At 38.3% G+C, this 21130-nt stretch overlaps 1 protein-coding gene across 1 annotated transcript in view; it reads left to right on the plus strand.

The window, feature by feature from the left end:
• NR5A2 (nuclear receptor subfamily 5 group A member 2) overlaps positions 1-17317 on the plus strand; it is a 96811-nt gene extending 79494 nt beyond the window's left edge. Inside the window, exon 8 of the mRNA XM_086617319.1 lies at positions 17070-17317. Within this exon, the coding sequence (XP_086473445.1) occupies positions 17070-17317 (248 nt within the window). The remainder of the gene's footprint in view (positions 1-17069) is intronic.
• Positions 17318-21130: the final 3813 nt, after the last annotated feature.

Genomic DNA, 21130 nt, shown 5'->3' on the forward strand with positions numbered 1-21130 from the left:
CATTTCAGAATCATCTCATGAGGGACATTCTCCTTTCATGGAGCCAGCATTGCCCAACAGAGAAATCAACCCTTGTCTCTAATTCTGCTTCTGACACCATTACTGACTATGGAGCTTTGAAGTCTCTGAAACGGTATCTCAAATACCTTATCTGGTAAATGAAAACAATAGTTATCTATCTTTGTAAAGAGTGGTTAAATCCAGAGTATTAAAGATGCTGTGTAAGATACAACCAAATTCAAACAACGTTGTTTGAAATATCTACATATAACTGTAACAAAGACCATTGTTAAAAGGAATCTGATTTAAAATATCTTTAATAGATTTTGAGAAAATTTGATCCTTTCTCTTATAAATTACTCAACATGAAAGTAGTTCCTTGCTGTATTTTCATATTAGGGTCTAAAACTTTGCAAAAAATCTCTTTTGAGAGACTATTTTCAGAAGTGAATTTTAGCATTTTAGCATGCAGGACAAAGTGGATTTTCTTTCGCCAGCTTTTTCTGATTTCTTTATAGAGAAACAAAAGCAAAGACATATTCCCTTCACTTTGTCAAATCCCATAGCAAAGCCAAACAATTAAACATCTGTCCTTAAATTTCTTATAGATGCTAAATGATGATATATGGAGTGATGACTGATAAGCAACCAATGTGCTCCTGAGAACACTTTTTCGGTGAGCTGACAGGTTTTAGTCCCGTCTCCCATGCAGGTTCCACACACCGTGCAGGCAGTGTGAAAGAAAGTAGCACAGTGTCTAACTTGCAGGTATCTATCTTAATGAAATCACTAATCAGTTATTTTTGTGAAAAAAAAACACATAATAAGAAAATAATAAAATACAAATGCTGAGGTTATAGGGTATAGCTAAGAATTAAAGCAGTATTTTTAATAAATAGATCTTTAATCATTCATCTCAGCCCTGGGTGTAGGAGTCATGAACGAAAAAAATCTTGCAGGAATTCCAGAGACAGCCTTCTGTTTCATGGCTGATTGAGTTTTTTGAATAAACTACACTGAATTATAGAGGAAATTTAGTAATCACTGTTGATTTGTCCTGATTTTATTTCATAAAATGCAATTAATGTTGCGAATTCATCTCTCATGTAACCGTTAAGTACAATGGCATTATCTGAGGCATGAATTTGATCCAGTTTGATCGTTACTGGTTTATGCTGTCTGCTTGACTGACAGCTGCACGCCATGGAAAAAAAAGATTAACCGTCTTCAGCAAGTACTTTTCCTTTTCATGTTTTTTTTTTTCTAAAATGCATATTTTAAAAGGTTTTGAAATAACAATAGGATTAGATGCTTGAGAGAAAATTAGGTCATATATTTGTTAGATACAAATCTCACAAGTAATTAGAAACATGGGTATCAAGCGATATTTGTATTCTGTACAGCTGCCTTTATGTGGAGACAGTGGGGATTTCAGAACAACCCAATCAGTGCGCTCTGCACTTTTTCCCTCTCTAATATGTTTACAGAATACTAGTAAGTATGGCTTTAAACAGCTCCTGTAAGGGGGAAAAATTACCTGCACATAACCACGCTTACATGTGTCTCTACTTTTGGAACACTTTTACAATTTATGTCCCACTTTTAATATACGTTTTAGATGTTTAAGATGCAAGTTTGAATGTATTATATATGTAACAGAAGAAATACGGGATTATATAGAATCCTTTTAGCTGCTCTTGGCAGAAGCGTTTAACATCAGCAGGTACTTTTGTTAGCCAGTTTCCCAGGATAACATGGGAATCAACGTTATATATTAAGATACAGATAAATGGATGAACATCCTTAATCTTGGAACCAGTAAGACCACCCTGTAGTCTTAATTTGAACATGTGGCTAAACACTTCACTGAATGAGGAACATGCTAAAGGAACATAATGGCTAAATTCACTTTGCAGTTGTAACCGACAACTTCATTAAATACTTTTTAAACTGGAATGTATAGACTGAAAACTGGTCCTCATGTATTTCTAGCTAGAAACACACATTGCAGAGGCTCTTACCTGAAAGGTTACATACAGGTGACTGTCAGCCACTTATTGGAGACGCTTTGCAGACTATGCCAAATTCCCCTCTTTCTCTTATCCCTTGTGCAAGATTGGACACTGGAAGAGAAACAAAAGCAATGACTGTCTCTGAGGAAGTTAAAATAGAGAGGTGAAATACTGAAAAGAAACAATGAAAAAAAGTAGCAGGAGAATTAAACAGGAGGCCAGGGGGAAAGAAAGCATCTGCAAGAGTGATGGGAGAAGAGTGGCAGAGAAGAGGATAGCTGGGCAGAGCAGGAGCCAGGGACAGTTGATGAAAATGAGGGATAGCAGTGATGTGGATCAGAGGAACAGAGAGACACTGGAGGGCTTGAGATAGGAAAGGAGTCAAGAAAACAGAGGGAAAAGGCCAGGAAGGAAAAAGAAACCATGGAACTGTGATCAAAGCCAAGCCAGAGGTGGAGAGGGAGGAAATAGAAGCAAACAGGAAAGAAACAATGAAAGAAAATTCAGAAACAAACTGTGGCCCAGCCTTGAACGCAGCTGTGATCATGAATTGGGAGGCAGAAGGGGACTGTGCAGAAACACTCTCAAGCTCATGGCTTGGAGCGTGTCCTGATGACTTCTGCTGGCAGGAAAGGGGAGAGAGGTGAAAACTGCAATTCCTTAGCCTTTGGCAAAGCTACCACCAAGATTGGAAGAACCTCTCAGAGCAGGGGTTCCCTGTATTGATCTGGTCCTGTGCAGAGCCATCGAGCATGGAACAAACTGAAATAAGAAGCCCCGTAATAGTCTACGTAGCTTGCAAAAGTTTAATCTCCACATGGCCATCCACCAAAGGATAATTTAAGAGTTCTTCTTTATATGATTATTCAAAGATTAACAAGGAAACCCCTACATTTAACATTATCTCCACTACTGGGAAGGTTTGATGTGTATTATAAACATACTGCGCATCTCTGCTTGCCAGGTGAAGGACAGTTATCTCAAAAAAGAGAAAGATTTCAACATCAGAATGGAGAATGACACTACAACAGCATCTTTGCTCTCTCCCAACACCATAAATTGTAATATAAATCAGTAAACTGCTCAGGACAAGACAGATGATGCTGAGTCTTTCACTGGGGGAAAACCCATAGCCTACGCAGAACAAATGATACAGACTGCTCTTCGAGCCCAGCTGAGGCAGGCTGGATGGGTGGTAGCTTGAGAAAGTCCTTTCCTCTTCTCTAAGTCTGTCTCTTCTGGGAGACCTTTGGCTTTAGAGAATGGAGTCACCAGCAAGGTTGAAAAGTACAGGTATCAGACTCACATCCCCTAAAGAAGTGCTGGAAAACAACGTTGCACACTGAAAACACTCTTTCAGACAGGAACATTGCTAAGAGGTTACTGTGGGAGTGGTGTCATTTAGCCTACACACTGTGCTCCAGCCAGCCAGGTCCTACCTGCATTTCTTCTTCCCTTTCTGTTTTGAGACAGGGAAAAAAGACCCTCACAATTAATTAAAACCGTAGATAAAACTACTAGAGATGAGCCAGGGAGTAAAGAGGGAACAAAGCAATTAAGAACATTCCTGCTAAAAATTCACTAGGCATACTGTAAAATTCAGATATCGTTGTGCCCCTCAAAAATGCAGCAGTGAGAAGCAGACACTTAAAAGAGCTTTCAATTACTTACGTGCCTTTGGCTCCTTTTCAGGATGCTGTGGAACTGGAAACAGCCGTGGTGAACGTATTGTCTCTGCATTTGCCTTTCTTGACAAAACAGCTCCAATATTTTGATCTCAACAATAATCAGATCTTTTTTTGTTTCCTTTTCAACTAACTGCAGACTTTTGCAAGTTAAAAATTAATGACAACTTCTCTTCCTTTTGGTGTGGTGTTTTTTTTTTTTTAAACAAAAACCTTCTGTGTTCTCTTCTGAAAAAAAAAAAACCACAAACCCCAAAAAACCCAAAAAACTGTTTCCTACAACTTTCAAGTATTAGTCTAAACAGCATTCAAACCACTCTTTCTCCCTCCTTCTGCAGTAACACACAAAACGAATTCCACTACAACAAAACAACCTGGCTCGTGAAAACCATTATTTTGAAGATGAAACATTGTGTTGTGTCCTTTACCACTATTACGGGCAGTCAGTCTGTTAGAACATATTGGGCGATTATAGGCTAGTCTTTTCAGAGAAAGCCATGGGTTTCAAGTTAGCAGTAACCATCTATCAATTCTTGAGATTATGCCATGATTTACTGTCACAGCATCATGTATTCTCTGATTTTCTGCCTCCTGTGAAACATTGTGCTTTCCTTTTCTATTGATGTATCAACTATAATAGTTACAAGCAGCTACAGAAAAATCAATAGCAAACTTTCATTACTGTGCACATAAAGAGTACCATGCTGTGAGAGCACCTAGCTGTTAAATAGTCACCAGCAGTAAGGTACACTATAAATGTCTGTTATTTTGGTCTAAATGAAGAATGTCTGAATTTGAAACAACAAATATCTAGGATTTTTGACACCACTGGATTCTATGTCAAGTTTTTCCAGTATGCATTTTTTTTTTTTTTCCCCCCAGGTGTCAGGCTTGATTTGTATTTTCTGTGCTGGGATCTGTGTATTTCTTTTTAAATTTGAAGCTGATACAGGAAATTAATATCAAAATAAATAAAGTATTGCTGGGCTGTGCTTAACTGTGAGTTCATTAGGCTTGGTTAGACAGAAGTTGTAAGAATTGTGTTAATCTTTGTTGAACTAGTCTTAGACTAGTCAAAGTAAACTGATTTTGATTAAGATGAACAGACCAATAAAGTCTGAGTTAAATACACAGGTAGAACAGAGGTGAAAGAGATACTACCATGTTACCACAGATTCAGAGGTGCTCCTAGGACCATGCACTAGGAGAAGCACCGAGTTGCATTTCAATGCACAGCTTGGAAAAAATAATACAATTTTCAGTTTAAATACATTTATTTCCCTCTGGGAACACATTAATTTCCAATTAGTGAATGTAAACAAAGAAAGGCAAGAACAACAGTAAACATGTGAGTGTATTATCTTGAATACGTCCAGGCCATTTAGCATTTCAGGCCATTTCTCCAGCAATTGGGTAAGAGTCCCTGTGGGGCAGGCGGGCAGTTCTGCTGCAGGAGTTAGCAGTTACTTTGGCATTTTGAGATGATGGTGATTTACAGCTGTAATGCACTGTTTGTTGCTGAATACCTTAGATTTGAAAGCCTGTGCATTTCCGTGAAACCAAAGCATGAGGATGCACATGTGTACGTACATGAACTGTATCCTGCCAAATGCATGTCTCAGTCTGCCGTGGACACAAGGTTACAGGAGAGCAGTATTTCGTGGTCTGGACGTACCTTCCAGGAAAATTAACCTTCAAAGAAATCCAAATTGCTTTTACAATTTTCATAGTACTAACTCATATAACTTTTACCAGAAAATGAAAAATAGAACATAAATTATATTCCGAATGGCAATTCACAGTCCTGTCTGTAAAACATACCTACAGGTGGGGAAACAGCCCTGCTTTCAAGAGTACAGTGATATCTAGCTAGAACCAACCTCAATCCAGTGAGCGTTGATTTAGGTGGAGGTGGATCTAGAATTTAAAATCCTTCCAGATCCTAAGCAATAAAGGCAAAATCCACAATCTAATTCCATAAAGCATCGAGGGACTCGGTGGAGTGTTGCTGGACCCTGAGGATATGTGTGTCACTGGTGGGGTGGGCCCGGCCAGGGCACGAAAAGTGCAAACCTCAGTTTGCACGAGGCTGAGCTCTCTCATCTTCCCGAGCCCCTCTGCAGACCATCACAGCAGACACAGCGCAGTGCCAGAGACACACTCGCATCCTTCATCTGGCATGTGGCATCAGGGGGCCAAAAACTATCTTTGCCCTTGTGCAGGGAACATGAGTTTTTTGGCACCTGTTAGAGGCAGCTCCAGCCAGACACTAATGGGGATCTGGAGCCCCTTAATTCATGCTCCTCATGTTAAACCTATGACTGTGTTGTCTATGGAAACATCTCATCCATATCTGACCAAGTATTTGAGTCTGAGCTGAGCAGTGAGCACAGTCCTGGAGTTTACCTGACTTATTTCTGCTGTTCCTTACTGAGCAATTGAAATGTTAAAAACATACTGAGGCACTACGTTATCTGAGAGCCTCCAGTCCTTTCTGATCAGGGCTTCTTGTCACAAAATCAGAAGTAGCTGAGAAATAAAACTTTTTTGTAAGAGCCTCATATTTGAAATGGAGGTGTAAGAGTATTTCATCTATTCCACAGTTCTCTACCCTATCTGTTTAACTGATGAGTAACTACGTTGCCAGAGGGCCTTTCAGGTGGTCTTTGCTTTCGCTTTCATATTTATATGTTTAAAAACATAAGCAATGCAGAGGAAGAACAGTTGTGTACACATCAAAGTCTTTGGGAAAGACTTTGGGAGTCCAAAGGCTGACACACCTCTGTGTGCCTCTCCAGCGTTTCCTGCTTGCCAGCGTTGACACTTGCAGACTGCCAGTGTAGCTGCAGATGTCCCCATCTGGACTTCAGTCACTCTTGTTTGCCAAACCACTTCCACAACTAAGCGCAGACGTATGCCACAATAAAAAATGAAATTTGCAACTTCCACTCGGATCAATAGGCAATGTCAGAAACAATATGCTTTGAAATACTGCAGCAGAAAATTACTCACTTTAGCTGCGTTTACTGTCCATGAAAGCAAGACAGAGTACAGGAGAACAAAGTGTTTCTTTTCTCCACCCCGCCTAGCAGGAGGCCCAGTGGCCTGGGCTAGTCAGGGGGACAGGGGAACGGGGCAGCAGCCCTGTCTCAGGGCCACCAGCGCTGCTGTCACTCAGTGAGGAGCACTGGTGCATGGTGCAGTGCATTTAAGCAAATCCATGGACAGCTGCGGTCAGGTGTGGCAATGATCCGATGACTGATATGCACATGGATATGATGGGACCAAACTCATCAGCGCTTTTCATCTAAGCCAGCAATTTTTTTCTCAATGCTAACTTGACAGGGAATTGAAACAGCATCTGAGACACAACGGCTTCAATGTGCCATCAGTGATCTTGTGAGCTGTCTGCAATTACGTTTACATAGTAAATAATAGTAACTGCCAAAAGCAGAGTCTAAATCTTCTAAATAATAATAGTAAAATTCAAATTTTTGGCTCACAGGAGTCACATTTGTTTTTACTGTAGTTCTGCTGTAGTGCTTTCAGAACTGAGCAATTAAATGAATGCATTTTGCTTTATATTATTTCAAGACAATTATATAAAAAAAAAAAAGTTCTTTTACTGATTTCCACTTCTCACGTCTTACACAGGCAGAGGTGATTATCCTTTTCACATTCTTCCTAAATGAGAAACAGCTTCCACTGATACAAATTAGTTCAGTGAAGAAAAATTCTGTTAGTGCAAATATTGGCACATAAAACTAGTAAAATAATGGATTTAAAAGTCTCAAAAAAGAGGAAGAATAGATTTTTGAAATCAATATGTCTGAAAGATGACTGGTTGAACGTCTCACACTAAGCCTTGTCTCAAAATAGTGCAAAAGACTTAAAACTCTGAATTGTCAATTATGTTGACAGGAAGTCATAGTAGAATGTTGTACCTCTTACATCAACACATCACTAAAACACCTTTGCTTAACTGTATTTCCTTTTTTTAAAAGAGAATATATTATAATAATTTTTGCTCCTGTGGGAATTCAGATGTAAATGAAAGGATAAAGACAAACAAAATTACCAAGTAATAAAAAAGTGGCATGAAGTTCTACCCTTATCTGGAAACCACTGTAATGATATAACTGGCTGGTCTAATATTTTTAACGAAGTTCAAAAAAGTTTGAAATGTAATAATTAAATGCAAATACAGTCCTGGTCCCAAAGACCAGAAGAATGCCTTTAAGCTAGTATTTATAACAAGAGCTATTCGACTGAGCTCTCTTGTAAATTTTATCATACCTGAGGCAGTTTTCCTCAGTCGATTAGCTGGAAAGCTGAATATATCCTGAGGCAAACCAGACATCTCGTACAGGCTAAATTCAACTACTGGAGCTTAAATTTGGCTTAATATATCCCCACTTGGATCTGCCTGTTTAATTCTCTTTCATATGATAACGTTGGTTTATTCATAGTCTGGACTTGCCACCTGAACAAACTGTACCTCATATCTTATTCTAATGGAATAAGAAAACTTTGCAAAAACCACAAAAGTTTCTGACTGAAAATCAAATGCAAATTTGGGATTAAAAACTGTTTTGTAAAGTGACTACAAGATTAGTACAGAGAGATTTTTTTCCCCCTAAGGAGTACTGCTTTTTATGATCATGCATTTTTTATACTCCGCAGAGACAGATGGGCTTTATAAAAGGATACAGCCTGCTACTCAAAGGGTTTCAGTGGCAGCTGCACTTCTATGTTTTAACCTCAGTAGAAATTGATATTCGATATTTTTCCAGAAAATATTTATATTTCTTCTTTTAGGACTATATCATCCCTTGCTGCAGTTCCAGTGGTGGCAGTAAAAATACCTCTGAGATTCATCTGGTTCGTTATTCCTATTTTAAACAGTACTTGAGTAGTAGGAGAGGGATAGAAAGGGAAAAGATAGATAATGCGCAAGCTTCTCACGAGTGCAATAAAATCCAATCATTCAGAAAAGTTGCAAATGTGTAAGCAAAAGCAGAGCAAATATTTTCTAGATAAAAGCAAATCTTTCTAAAGTTTTCATTCTTTTTTTCAGCTTCTTCTCAGCTAAATAATAGATTGTTTCTTGCTCCTCTCTAGATTATACTGTACTGTCTATTATTACAAGTTGCATGTAACATTCTTTCTGCCTCAGTTCATAACTTCAAGGATTTTGTACAATGTCCCTATCATCATTCGCAGGAACTTCATAAATATTTATGACATCTTAAACTATTCACAACCTACAAATTGTAGACATTGACAGCCAGTACCCTTAAAACACTAACAGTCCTGTATTGTTCGTGTGCTATTGAAGATTAAAATAATGCTTCAGAAATTAACTGGGGAAACCATTCGGTTCAATAAATTTACTATTTATTTTAATTTTTTAAACTCTTATCAGAAGCCTAGATTCTGCTTTTATAAAATGTGATACTTTTTTCTGGTAATTTTAAGTGTGATATAAACTAGTGCTGTGGTTGCAGATTTGCATTTAAGCATGTATATATGTTGAAGCCTGCTGATAGCATGAATTAACTTACTAGTTTTTTTTATCTAATGCTTATTCCAACTGAATATTCGGAAGACAAACATTTCTAGCCCAGACATATAATATGAACCTGGGATTAGGTGAGGAGTTAGGAAAAATGAGTTTTGACTCACGTTCTCTCTGTCTATCCAAGACCTTTGCCAAATCACTTCTGCCTCAAATTATCAACGTGCATCGACATACAAATATGACCATGGCTCCACAGGATAGCGGTTACACAATTTTTCCCTGGAAAAGACACACTTAGATTGAGACATTTTTTCTAGGATTGACCTGTCCTTTTCCTTAAGTGGTCACTAGGTCAAATATACAAGCAAACCTGGAAGCAGGAACCAGAAGCCCATGTCAGCCCAGGCAGGTTCCCTCACCACCAGCCTACAAAGGCAGGCTATAAATTTGAGCTTCAATCACCTGGGGTTATTTTTTTCAGTGCAGCAGCAGAGCTTCAACCCAAAAAGTGGAGCACACTTCTGAGAACAGCCTGTAGTCAGCAATAGCTAAGATCACCCTCATGGCACAGTGGGACAGTTTTGGAGTTTCCTTGAAGACATGACAGAGCAAGTGCTATTCAAATTCCTGTTCTGCTGTCATGTCTTCAAAGAAAGCAGCAGCTACTCTCTTACGTGGAACCTAATCCTATCAGTGAACACTTAAGCATGGATTAAAATACCTACAAGATAAGCCTTCAGGCAATAGACAGGCTGCCCTCAGTCCCAGATGAGCAAGGGACAAGCAACACATTGCATTGCTCACCCAAAGCAGGAGCAAGTCTGGGACATCAGCAGGGGCATAACCCCAGGCATGGAGGAAGCTTTAAAAAGTGAAAGAAAGTGAAGTGGTACTGGAGTTTAGGCTGAGATGAATTACCCGCAGTGGAACCAACTGGCTGTCCACATCCCTGGCTGTGTGGCTGTACCAGGCCATGCTTTTCCCTTGTGAGTCTCAGTGAGAAACACTGGACTTTGTATTTAAGGGTGCCGCTGGCTCTGGACTTTGGGCCAGGACACGTGAGCAGCTCTTCCTCCAAAGAGGCCTGACAGGATCTTGTTTTATTATGTTTCAGTGATCACCATATCATGTATGGCTCATTTGCAAGTAATAAGGATGTTGGTTCCTGGAGTGCCAGGATGAGAAGCAGGAGGAGATTTTGTTTGTTAGTTTAACTTTCAAGTCAGTAAATTCAGCCTGAGCTGTTGAAAGTCAAGCTGTTTTATTTTCCTGAGTGATGACTCAGTAATTACACCAGTCATAAAGATTCAAGAAATCAAATCAGGCTTTGCCCTTTGTCTTCACTGGGACTGCAAGAAAAGAAATAACTGAAAATTAGTAACATAATTTCATAGTTGTGCAAGGAGAGGAATCCAGCTTATTTTCCCATGTCTCCCTTTCCATTGTAGAGCTAACAGTAGCAAAAGCAATTATAAAATTTTCACAAAAGGCAATAAGCATGGTCCTCATAGACATCAGGAGCTGATATTGTCAGTAAGAATCTATCATTTTACAATCTTTCTGGAATAGAAAAATATGCTTCAATATTTTAAATAGCACTAGAAAGAAGCCTACCATTATGAAACAACACCAAAATAAGTTTTAGATGAGTCTGAGTTGTTCTGAAACAAACCAAAGGTCCATCAAGATTGCATACTGAGAGGATGAAACAGGATTCAAACTCAGACTTACAGCTTGTTCTCTCATAAGAATCATTCTCACTTTAAAAATACATACAATTTTGCCCGGTACTTAGGCATGAATGAAATACGTTGCTATAGAAGAATCTAATCAAGATTTTCAAAACAATGTGCCCATTATCTGCTGTTATGTTCAACTGAAAATGAAAATTACTTTATGACCCTAATAAACAGTCAGAGATCGATCGTTGCACTGTTAGATAGCTTAACCACTGCCAAAAAAGAATCTTTCTCAAGGCAGAAAAAGTTTTCTACTTTCTTTTTTTCTACTACATTCGGTTTGGACTTGGGAGTCTTAAGAAAATAAAAGTGGTTTCTGTTGTTATAATGTAAAGATTTTTAAAGGTTTTTAAAGTGCTAAATATAGCACCTTAGCACTGATTAACAAATGCATCTATCAAGAATTGTTTCCCATGACTTCTAAGTGAGTAATATTCAGCACAACCCTGCTGTAATAAAATTGAAGAGAATTTTGCAGTAAGGAGCTTATCTTTACCATAAATCTTTCTTCATTATAGCATTCTGTCTGTCAGGAAGGCTTAGCTATAGAAAGGCATACATCTGCCTTCATGACAGATGTGCTATATGGAACCACTGTTGTTGCCATTAGTTTCGATGAAGGAGAATTGTGGGTAGTTTTCAGAGATTGGCACTTTATCAACCATTACTACTCTTGCCCTCAAAAAGTTTTTTATCACATGTCAAAAATCTACCTTGTTTTAAGTCCTGTGCAGAGCTAGCAGAAAGTGGGGGAAAAAAAATAGGAAAAAAGCTGTGTTTAAATAGAGGAAGGTTTGGTAATATCACCTCAGTCCTGGGTAATCCCCCTTCTTTGAACAACTCTGGGGGAAAAACCTTCATCAGAATTAACATATTCCATCTTCAAGGTCAAACGGGTATTGGCCTCACCCCAAAGCTGCTGACGGATACCCCGGCTTCGGGCTGAGGAGGCACATTGTATCTTTCCCTGATAAAACAGCATGTTTCTAAGGGGAGGCAACACTGCTTGTTAGGCCACATAGTCTGGCTGGAAAGAACAGTCAAACGTCTTGGAGGGTGAGCCTGAAGGCTGTTCTGGCCAAAAATACCATCACTAGAGTTTGGAAGACATCATATTTTACCTACACATTTAGCAACCATTCCAAAGAGCTGCTACGCATTGGGTCTGGTTGGGTTTTAATAAAGTCCTTAAATGATAGGGCTCGTCAGCCCGTTCAGGGTGAGGAAGCTCAACCCTAGGCTGGTATCGAGTCCTATTGCCTGCAATATCTGCAAGACTGTTTCCAACCTTGTGAAAATGAGAAATTTCTCCCCACGGAGAAGCCTAAACACAACCTTATTTTGTCCCTGCAATACCAGGACTTGCAGTGGTGCACAATGCAGCGAGGCAGCTGAGCTGGCTGTGTACCCATTTCTTCATCACCTCAGGTAGAGTGTATCCGATAAAAGACACGAGCAGTAAAATTTAACTGGCTTTCTTTGGGAAATATTTACGCTGCTCCTAAGGAGTTACTATTTTTCAAATTTAAATCTCTCATTCTGTTTCATTTTTCTTTTCAAAATTCCCAGGCCAAGGGAAGCTCTCTACAGATTAGTACACCACGAAATTTTCAGTATTTCATGTTTGGAATATGAGAGGGAGAAAAATCTCTCTGAAACCTAAATATTTTCCCCCTCTAAAGACCAGACCCATTTTTTGGGAAAATATGCAAAAGTGTTCTCCTCGGGCTGAATGTTGTATGCAGTTTCAGCTTAATGCACAGCTTTATAGCAGACGTAGAAAATAATCAAAATGGGAGGATTTCTGGGAATACTGGCAGATCTTTACTGTGACTGCAGAGCAGATCCTGACACGCTATAATACTGTTTTTGTCTTAATCGTCAAAAGTAAGCTATAGAGAACAAAAATTCTTTGTTTGACAGAAAAGCAATTGCTATTTCTTGTAAAACATATAATATATTCCAGAAGACCTAAGGGTTTACTTTCCAATAAGGATAGAAAAAGATATGCGCCCCACTGTGAGCTCACAGTAAGGCTGTTTCATGTAAAAAGTTGGTAATTAGTCCCTGAGTGAATAAAGTAGAAGAGATAAGAGACTGATACTTACTGTAGCAACACAAAACACTTTTTCTAGCTGCTAGGATTTAAAGGGTGTGTGGGTGGCAGGGGGGGACCTATTCCTGCTCATTTAATTTACAAGCGTCTAAACCTCGGAAAATGATTTCTCGCATTAAGCTTAAACATGTGTACTTTAAATTGTTACTAACCGATGTAAAGATTGGTAAGAGCCATTCCAGTTCTAAAAAGCAGACAGGAACAAAGAATTACATGAAAGTGTAAAAGACTCTTGTGCTGTACACATCAGTATCAGATTTCACACTCATTGCACACCACCGCCTTCAGCAGACTTACATCAGCATTGCTTGGTGTTTCACCAGGTTAACTCATTAGCATTCAAAGGATCTTTATCAAAAAGGAAATACTTGGAAAACTAAATGACGTACCTTTAGCCAGAGTTATATAATAAATACTAGGAACAAAACCAAACCCAAACCACAGGAAAACCATCTACTTACAAACCATAGTTAAATTTATTTAATAACATTTGTATCACTATCTGCTAAATACTAAGTCAGAAGTGAAAACTGTATAGCATTTCCTGTTCTACCTGCAGAACATCAGACTACTGGAAATAATATTTACATGTTTTCCGTTGTTGCTTTTTATCTTTAAAGTTTGTGATTCTTTCTCAAAATTAACGATGTAATTTATATTGCAACTATGTGTTTGGCAAATCTCTTTTTTAACAATGTACAAAATATCACAGGAGAGCTTGAGACATGACAATGGAGCTTTACACAATGTTCTCAGTACGTATCCTTTGACTTCTCTCTGTCCAGTTTGTCTCGTTTGCTTTACTGCAGCATATATTGTTAATGTACATGAGATGAGAGCACTTATCAAAAGTCATATCCAAAATTCTTGGTTATTTCATGAAGACTCACTCCAAAATACATAACTGGTCATCAGGTTCCCTCTACATTCCCACTATTATGACTGCAGTGCCGGAGAAGTCTACACAGATGAATTCCGTAACGATGTCCTAAACTGTAATCATTTGGACTATGAGTATCTGATTCACTATAGAATCAGTCAGGAAAATTCTACATATTTTCACTGGTTAACTAATAAAATCTTGTTTATGAGCACTGAGTCTCACCGCAAATATCAAGAATTTATGCGTTAAAAGTATTTCCTCAGGCTGCATATAGTATAGAAGCCCCAGAACCACTTTTTGTTTATTATTAGTGTTAACTGGACTTGTTTTTACATCTGTCTTCAGTGCTTACGTTGCCACATATGAGTATTTAAAGAAGTGTCCATTGAGATGAGGAAAAAAAAAAACCCAACACAGACCTTCTTCCCCTGTAGTTCTGCAACTTCCATGCAATTCAAGCCAGGCTATGTAGCTGATGAGCGTATAGGAACACCAATACCACGCACAAGTACACCTACTGCCAGAAGCCACCAATCCTGGGTAGGGGGGTAACATAGATAAAAGATTATGCCTCATTTTGACTAGGAATATGATATCAATACAGCTGAAGACAGAATGCATCTCTATAAATCATACATTGAATTCACCACTTTTGCAGGAAAATACAGAAAATTCGTAAAAATTGATTGTGTGATGCTGCCAATAAAAATATATTCCATGCAGTAACATTCAGAAGACAGCAAAAATGAGAATGATCCTGGTTTTCTCAGAAGTCAGCACAATTTAATCTCGCAGTCCGATTCAAAACAGACAGACAGCAACGGAAAGATGCACTTTGAATTTAAAGTTTCTAAAACTTCCTGATGTTTAAAGTTATTTTTAACAGGGAAAATAATTTTGAAGTACCAATTCTGAAACCATTATAAATTTTCATCTTGCTGTTTAACACAGTTTAATCTCCAGCACAATCCCTGTTTTCTGTGGGAATTTATGTTCTAACAATGCATTCAAGATTGCATTTTGCATCTGAAAACAACCTATTTAAAATAATTGTTACTGTTCCTTTCCTAACTTTATGTAAATACGCTTAGAACACCCAATTTTTAAACCAGGTTACACTCGCTACAAAATACCTTGGGAGTTTTATGTAGGTACATAAAAAAATAAGCAGCTATATTTAGTGTGAGCAAATGTCCAGTGTAATACATGAGAACATGATTATCCGAAGATCTCCAGAGACACTGACAAAAAGACTTTGGATGGATGAGTTTGAATAGCTAAGGGACCAGGCATAGCGGCTTTGAACTTTCCAGTTCTCCTCACTCTGGATAATGTAAAGTTCAGGCAATCTTTGTGGGACAGCTATCGTAATTTAAGTATTGCTAGCGAGTTCCTTAAGCCAGCTAGCAAAACTCAGAGAGAGGTCGTGTCCCCAGTTCCCAAGCAAGAAGCACAAATCTGGGAGCCACTTGCTTCTTTTCCACAGTGAAACTGGGACAGGAAGGGGGTAGGCGGTAATGACCACAGCACAAAACACCCACTCCAGCTCATGCAAGAGTGAACCCGAAGTGCAGTCAGCAAGCTCCAGAGGCACTCCCGCTCAAAGCCTGTAACTCAGGCCCTGGAGGCTGTGTGTGCTACCCTGGGCTGCCATTGGAATCTTTGGCATCCTTCCTAACCTCTTGTCCTGAAGAAAATGTTTGCCTCCTCCAGCCATTTCCCTCGTGTTCCAGCACAGTTATGTGCGGGAACCAATATTTGCTCTATTTAAAGCACTTCTAGGTAAAGGTGCAGTGAGACTCAATTTACACAGCCTCCCAGGCTGCTGATGAATTGAGACACCAACGTGTGTTCCTGTTTTGCAAAGGAAAACACTCATTTCCCCTCCAAGCAAAGGCTGACATTTACAATGCCAAATTCCCCATCTCCTGTGCTCCAAGAACATCCATAGAAGAGCATATTTGTCTTTATTCAAAGTGAATTAGCAGCAGAGTTATGCTCAGTATTGCCATGCTTTAGCATTACAAGAAATGGTGTTACAGTACTCTGCCGATGGTATAAATGATCAAACATCAACCAAAACAAGTTCTCCCAGCAAGAGCACTTTGATCACTTCACTCGTTCTATGTTATAGCAGCACAGTAGTTTGCAAACTTTGGAATAACTTCTGCAGTCTCTAGACATGTCAAAAGACGATGCTGTCAGAGTAATTATTACACAGGGAAGCAAATAATGAGGAGTTAATATATTGGCATTTTTCTCTGACCGGCATTTCCAGAGCTTGAACTTGCTGTGTAGGAACAGAAGGTAACCAAACAGAGGCAGAGTGAACAAACAGTATCTGCCCTACTGATGCAAATGCCTCTGTCCAATATAAAAAAAAAATCAAAAAAAAAAAATCAGTGTGTTGGATTTCAGAAACCATATTCAGGTTAAAGGGCACCATTCTTATCTGGTATTCCACCCAAAGGACAATGATTTCATTTTATAAAGATCATTAGTCAGTGAAATATATATTTTAGAGTTTCTAGTAAGGAAGATTATTTTGGCAGTCAGTGGAGTGTACCAGATGGTTCATTAACATAGGCTAGACAAGTCAAAGGCTTTCAGAATCATTTAGAAAATGTCAAACAGAAACAAGAACCCTGTCACTTTTTATTAGAATTAACTACATCATACCCTGGACACAGATTTCACCTTGGGTCAGAAAAATTAATACAGAATTATATGAATTGTGTAACATACTAGGTTAAAGATAGGGCTTCCTCCTGGGACTCATTTGCTAGCAGTATATTATGGTCTTCTACTTTAGGAATCCTCAGCCTTTCTTTTTGTAAGCTATGAAAAGAGCTGACCTTGCTCAGACTCCATTGGTGTCTAATTGATTTGAGGTATATGCAGAATTTCAACAAGACACTCCGCTAAAGCTCTTTTGTGATCATTTTCCCAGGAAAGTTGGCAAAAGAGTTCACTGAATATTCAGCAGCTTGTAAAGTATGCTTTTGTTAGGAGGAAAAAAAAAAACACATCCATTTAGTGAAACACTGCCTTCCTAAACAGGTATTAAAATGCAATTGAACTGTTGTTACTTTTTTTTTTTAATCATCATTCAGATGTCAAAAATCTTGAGAACTTCCAGCTTGTGGAAGGTGTTCAGGAACAAGTGAATGCTGCTCTGCTGGACTACACAATGTGTAATTACCCACAGCAAACAGACAAATTTGGGCAGCTTCTCCTGCGACTACCAGAAATCCGGGCCATCAGTATGCAGGCCGAAGAATACCTCTACTACAAACACCTGAACGGGGATGTGCCGTGTAATAACCTTCTCATTGAAATGCTGCATGCAAAGAGAGCATAAATTATACTCATTAGAGCTTCTGCTTTCAAGGAAAAAAAAAATATATTCTGAACTGCTCCAAGCAACACTAATTAAAATATGGTTTTAAGACTTCACAAAATGGTATAATAATCAAATACTAATAGTAAATAAGTGATGTATCAGGGTATTTGTATTGCAAACTGTGAATCACATGCTACACATCCCCAAAGGAATCTACATAGGACTTTATACTGGAGTGAAGTGAACGTACCAAGCAGATAATATCACCAATGTCAACATGAAAAAGGACAGAATGATTCTTGTATATTTAACTCTGCTGATTGCCAATATGAAGAAACTTAGGAGAAAAAAAAGAAACTTACCCGTGTTATCAAGCTAAAATAGTGGGGAATTTGAGTGCACTAAATTCTTTCACTGTATAGCAGGACTTTTAAAAGTTATAATAGATGCAAAACTGTGTCTATAGCATCTTCTGTCAACCTTCCAACGACCCAACACTCACTTCTGTGATGAATGATGTGGCATCCATTCAACAATCGGTAAGAGAGAGCTGGCGTAGGCCACGTGCTATGTAGTATCGCCACCAAATCCTAAGAGGCTGGTTTGACTGTCGGTCTCTCAGGCCTGCGAATCGCTAATATGAAGAGCCTGTTATCCAGTTAGCTTGGCATTCTTACTATGTTCCCAAGTTTGTTTTGTCACGTGTTCATGTTGTTCTATCAGGCAGTATCCCTCTTCTACTACTGTTATCGGATAGCTATTAAATAGCTTAGATAAATATTTCAAAATAAATCAGCCAAGTCAACTATACACTTAACTAATGCAGTGGCTAAAATATGGCTCTGCTATATATTCATGGCCATTTCCAAATAAAGGAAATGGAGATATTTTAGCCATCACAAACAACAGCTTCTTTGACACACACACACAAAAAATACTTTCTAGGACATGAAACACTGATGTTAAAAAATGGGAGGTAAAATTAAAAAAAATCATGTAATGATTTAAGAAAAGACAAATGAATTGTATGATCTGATGATGCCATGGAGCTTATTAAGCTCCATGATTAAATGATCTTTAAAACTGCCAGTAATTAAGAAAGTAAATTTCAACTCAAACATCCTATATCTAATGAAACTTATTAAAGTGAGGTAATACACATCTTTTACGCAAAGAAAGAAGAGTGATACTGCTATGTCTGTGTAGGCCAAAGTCTGCTGCAGAACAAACATTAGAGAAGAACAAACAATTCTCTCTCTGCCCAAATGAAGATATCAGTATTAACATGTAGTGCCACAGTTATAAGTCTTGCCTTATTTCATTACCCTTAAAGGTAACTGTACAGGTGTGGATCAACATATGTTTAAAATAAAGTATTAGTCTCTAATATTAACAAAAACATAGTGTTTACATTCTCTAGGTCCTGTGGGGAAAAAACTGTGATAAAATTGCAGAGCAGTGATTTCCTTATTGTTTCTTTTAAATTGGTAATTATTTTACCAGTACTTAATTACTGTATGTCGTGAGACACTAAAATCAATAGGGGTATTTCATTTTGACTTTAATTTTTGAGATTATCGGCTGCACAATCATTTGTAGAAACTGTATAAAACGCTAATCCTTTAATTTTTTTTTCATGAAGATTGCTGGCTTTTGAATAGTTTATTTATATTGTATATGATAGTTTCCACTGTAGACAATTATGATGCTAATTTATTGTTCTTTGGTTTCATCTTTATATAAGATATAGCCAGAATGAAGAAGCCAAATATATGTGTTTACTGTAGCATGTCTTCAAGTTAGTGGAACATAGTTCAGGGACACACAAGGGTCTTTACAAATTAAAATCATTCACTTGATTAAATGTCTGTAAATCTTCATAATCCTAAATGTAGTTTATTTAAATCTATTGTAAATTATGTGAGTTATAGCTTTTTCTGTTTCATGTGAACTTGAAAAGGTGCATTTCTCTTTTTTTTCTGACCATTCATACATTGTATACCAAAGACATCAGTTATTACATCTACATTAGCACAAAGCACACTATTTTAATTGCCTGTATTAATCAGCTCTAATACTCTGTCCATGCATAGGGTACAAGCACAGCAAAGCCTAGTGTCTGCGACTCCTAGATGCCTGTCTTATATCACAGAACACACGTACTGTTGTACGGACCAAAAGCAAACCAAGCACAGCTCCCTTAGTCATCCCACAAGGCAGACACGCAAGCGTTATTTAAACAACAGCGTTCTCCCTCAAGCAAACCAAACTCACGGAAAGTAAGACGAGGGTGGCAGTTGACGGTGCCTGTGAAATACTGATACCCACGTGTACAAGAGAAGTATGGTCATTCCTTCCTTAGAAGAAAAACAAAGCATATTTCAAGTGTTTGCATTCTGTATTTTCTCTTATTTTTCTCATTGAAATGCTACAGTGAATCTCACTGAATATTAAAGAAAAAAGCTTAAAAAGATATTACTAATTGTATTCACAGCACCATTATCTATATGGAGGGCAAAAGAATTAAAATAAGGTCCTAGAAGAAAAGCAGATTTTTTCAGACAATTTAAACAGAAACAATTTCGGATAAACTAACATATATTTGCCCACATCTGTGGTTCCAAGAATCCCACCAGATTGCTCAAAGTACGCGAACAAAAAAAAAAGCACCAAAAATTCCCCCCTCATGTTAATTGTTAACTACTTTGTAACCAGACGTTTCCTTCTCACTGCCTTATTGATCACAGGACATGTTAGTAAAGGCAGACTAAAATTCAAAGGGTTTGGCTTTGGCTGGTTTATTATAGTTGTTCTGTGTTTGTAAACAGACAATCTGTAAAGTCTGACTATTTGTATTACAGATGTTCTGCAGCTGCCTTGGATTTAAATCCATGCAACTCTTAGAATGTGCAGTGAGTTACTTGTTGAAGTTGAAGTTCTCTTACTGTATCGGTGAAATACATATTGTCATGTCAGTTCTTGCCAGGAGTTTCTCATCACCAATGGAATCTTTTTTTTCAGTATTTCAATAAATATTGATATGCCCGTGCTGATTACTTTATAATTGTCTTTATGATAACATCATTCCACTGAAACGAAGCACCAGGCAAAAATCAGTTACTCAGAAGAGGAGAGTGAAACGCAAGTAAGAGCACCAAAGAAAATCTGATGCAGAGCAGAAGATACGAATGTGGAGAGCGGCACCTTCAAAGGCTCAGATGGCGATGGTGAAATTGCCTAGGCTGAAGTAAAATAAATAGAGCTAAACAGACCAGAAAAGCTGACTCTCTAATCAAAATGGAATTTACCAGTTAATACTTTCGAATGAATACATTTCATATCATACTGCACACTTAAATGTCGCTTTACATGTTACACATAAAGAATTAAGCAGCCAAAGCATGGCTTTGGAGAATGGCAGAACAAAAGAAAATCAGGTTACGGGATCCAGGGGAGCTCAGGATAACCTCTCAGCAATGTAAATACGCGGCAGGGCCAGGGGCAAACCCACAGCTTCCAGCACAACTGCCAGTGGAGGCTGCCAAGGAGGCAGATGTTAGTGCTACTAGAGAAAAATATTTTCCTAAAGTTGCCCTCTGGCTCCTCTGATTGCTGTTTTGAGAACAGGAGGTGAAGTGGTCCAAGAGAGCTTGTCAGCAGTACCCTACTGTTTTGAGACCACGTCCACCACCGCCCCTGAATCATCTGGTAGCTGAAAAGGGGCTGTTCTTCGAGGTGCCAAATGTTAATGCTTCAAGGGGAAAAAACAGGGCTATAATTAGTTATTTACAAATCCTGTGCTTGAAGAAAACCAAGCTGGATCAGTGTTGC

This window comes from Tauraco erythrolophus, chromosome 10 (assembly GCF_009769465.1).
Source record: "Tauraco erythrolophus isolate bTauEry1 chromosome 10, bTauEry1.pri, whole genome shotgun sequence".
NCBI classification, from domain to species: Eukaryota; Metazoa; Chordata; class Aves; order Musophagiformes; family Musophagidae; genus Tauraco; species Tauraco erythrolophus.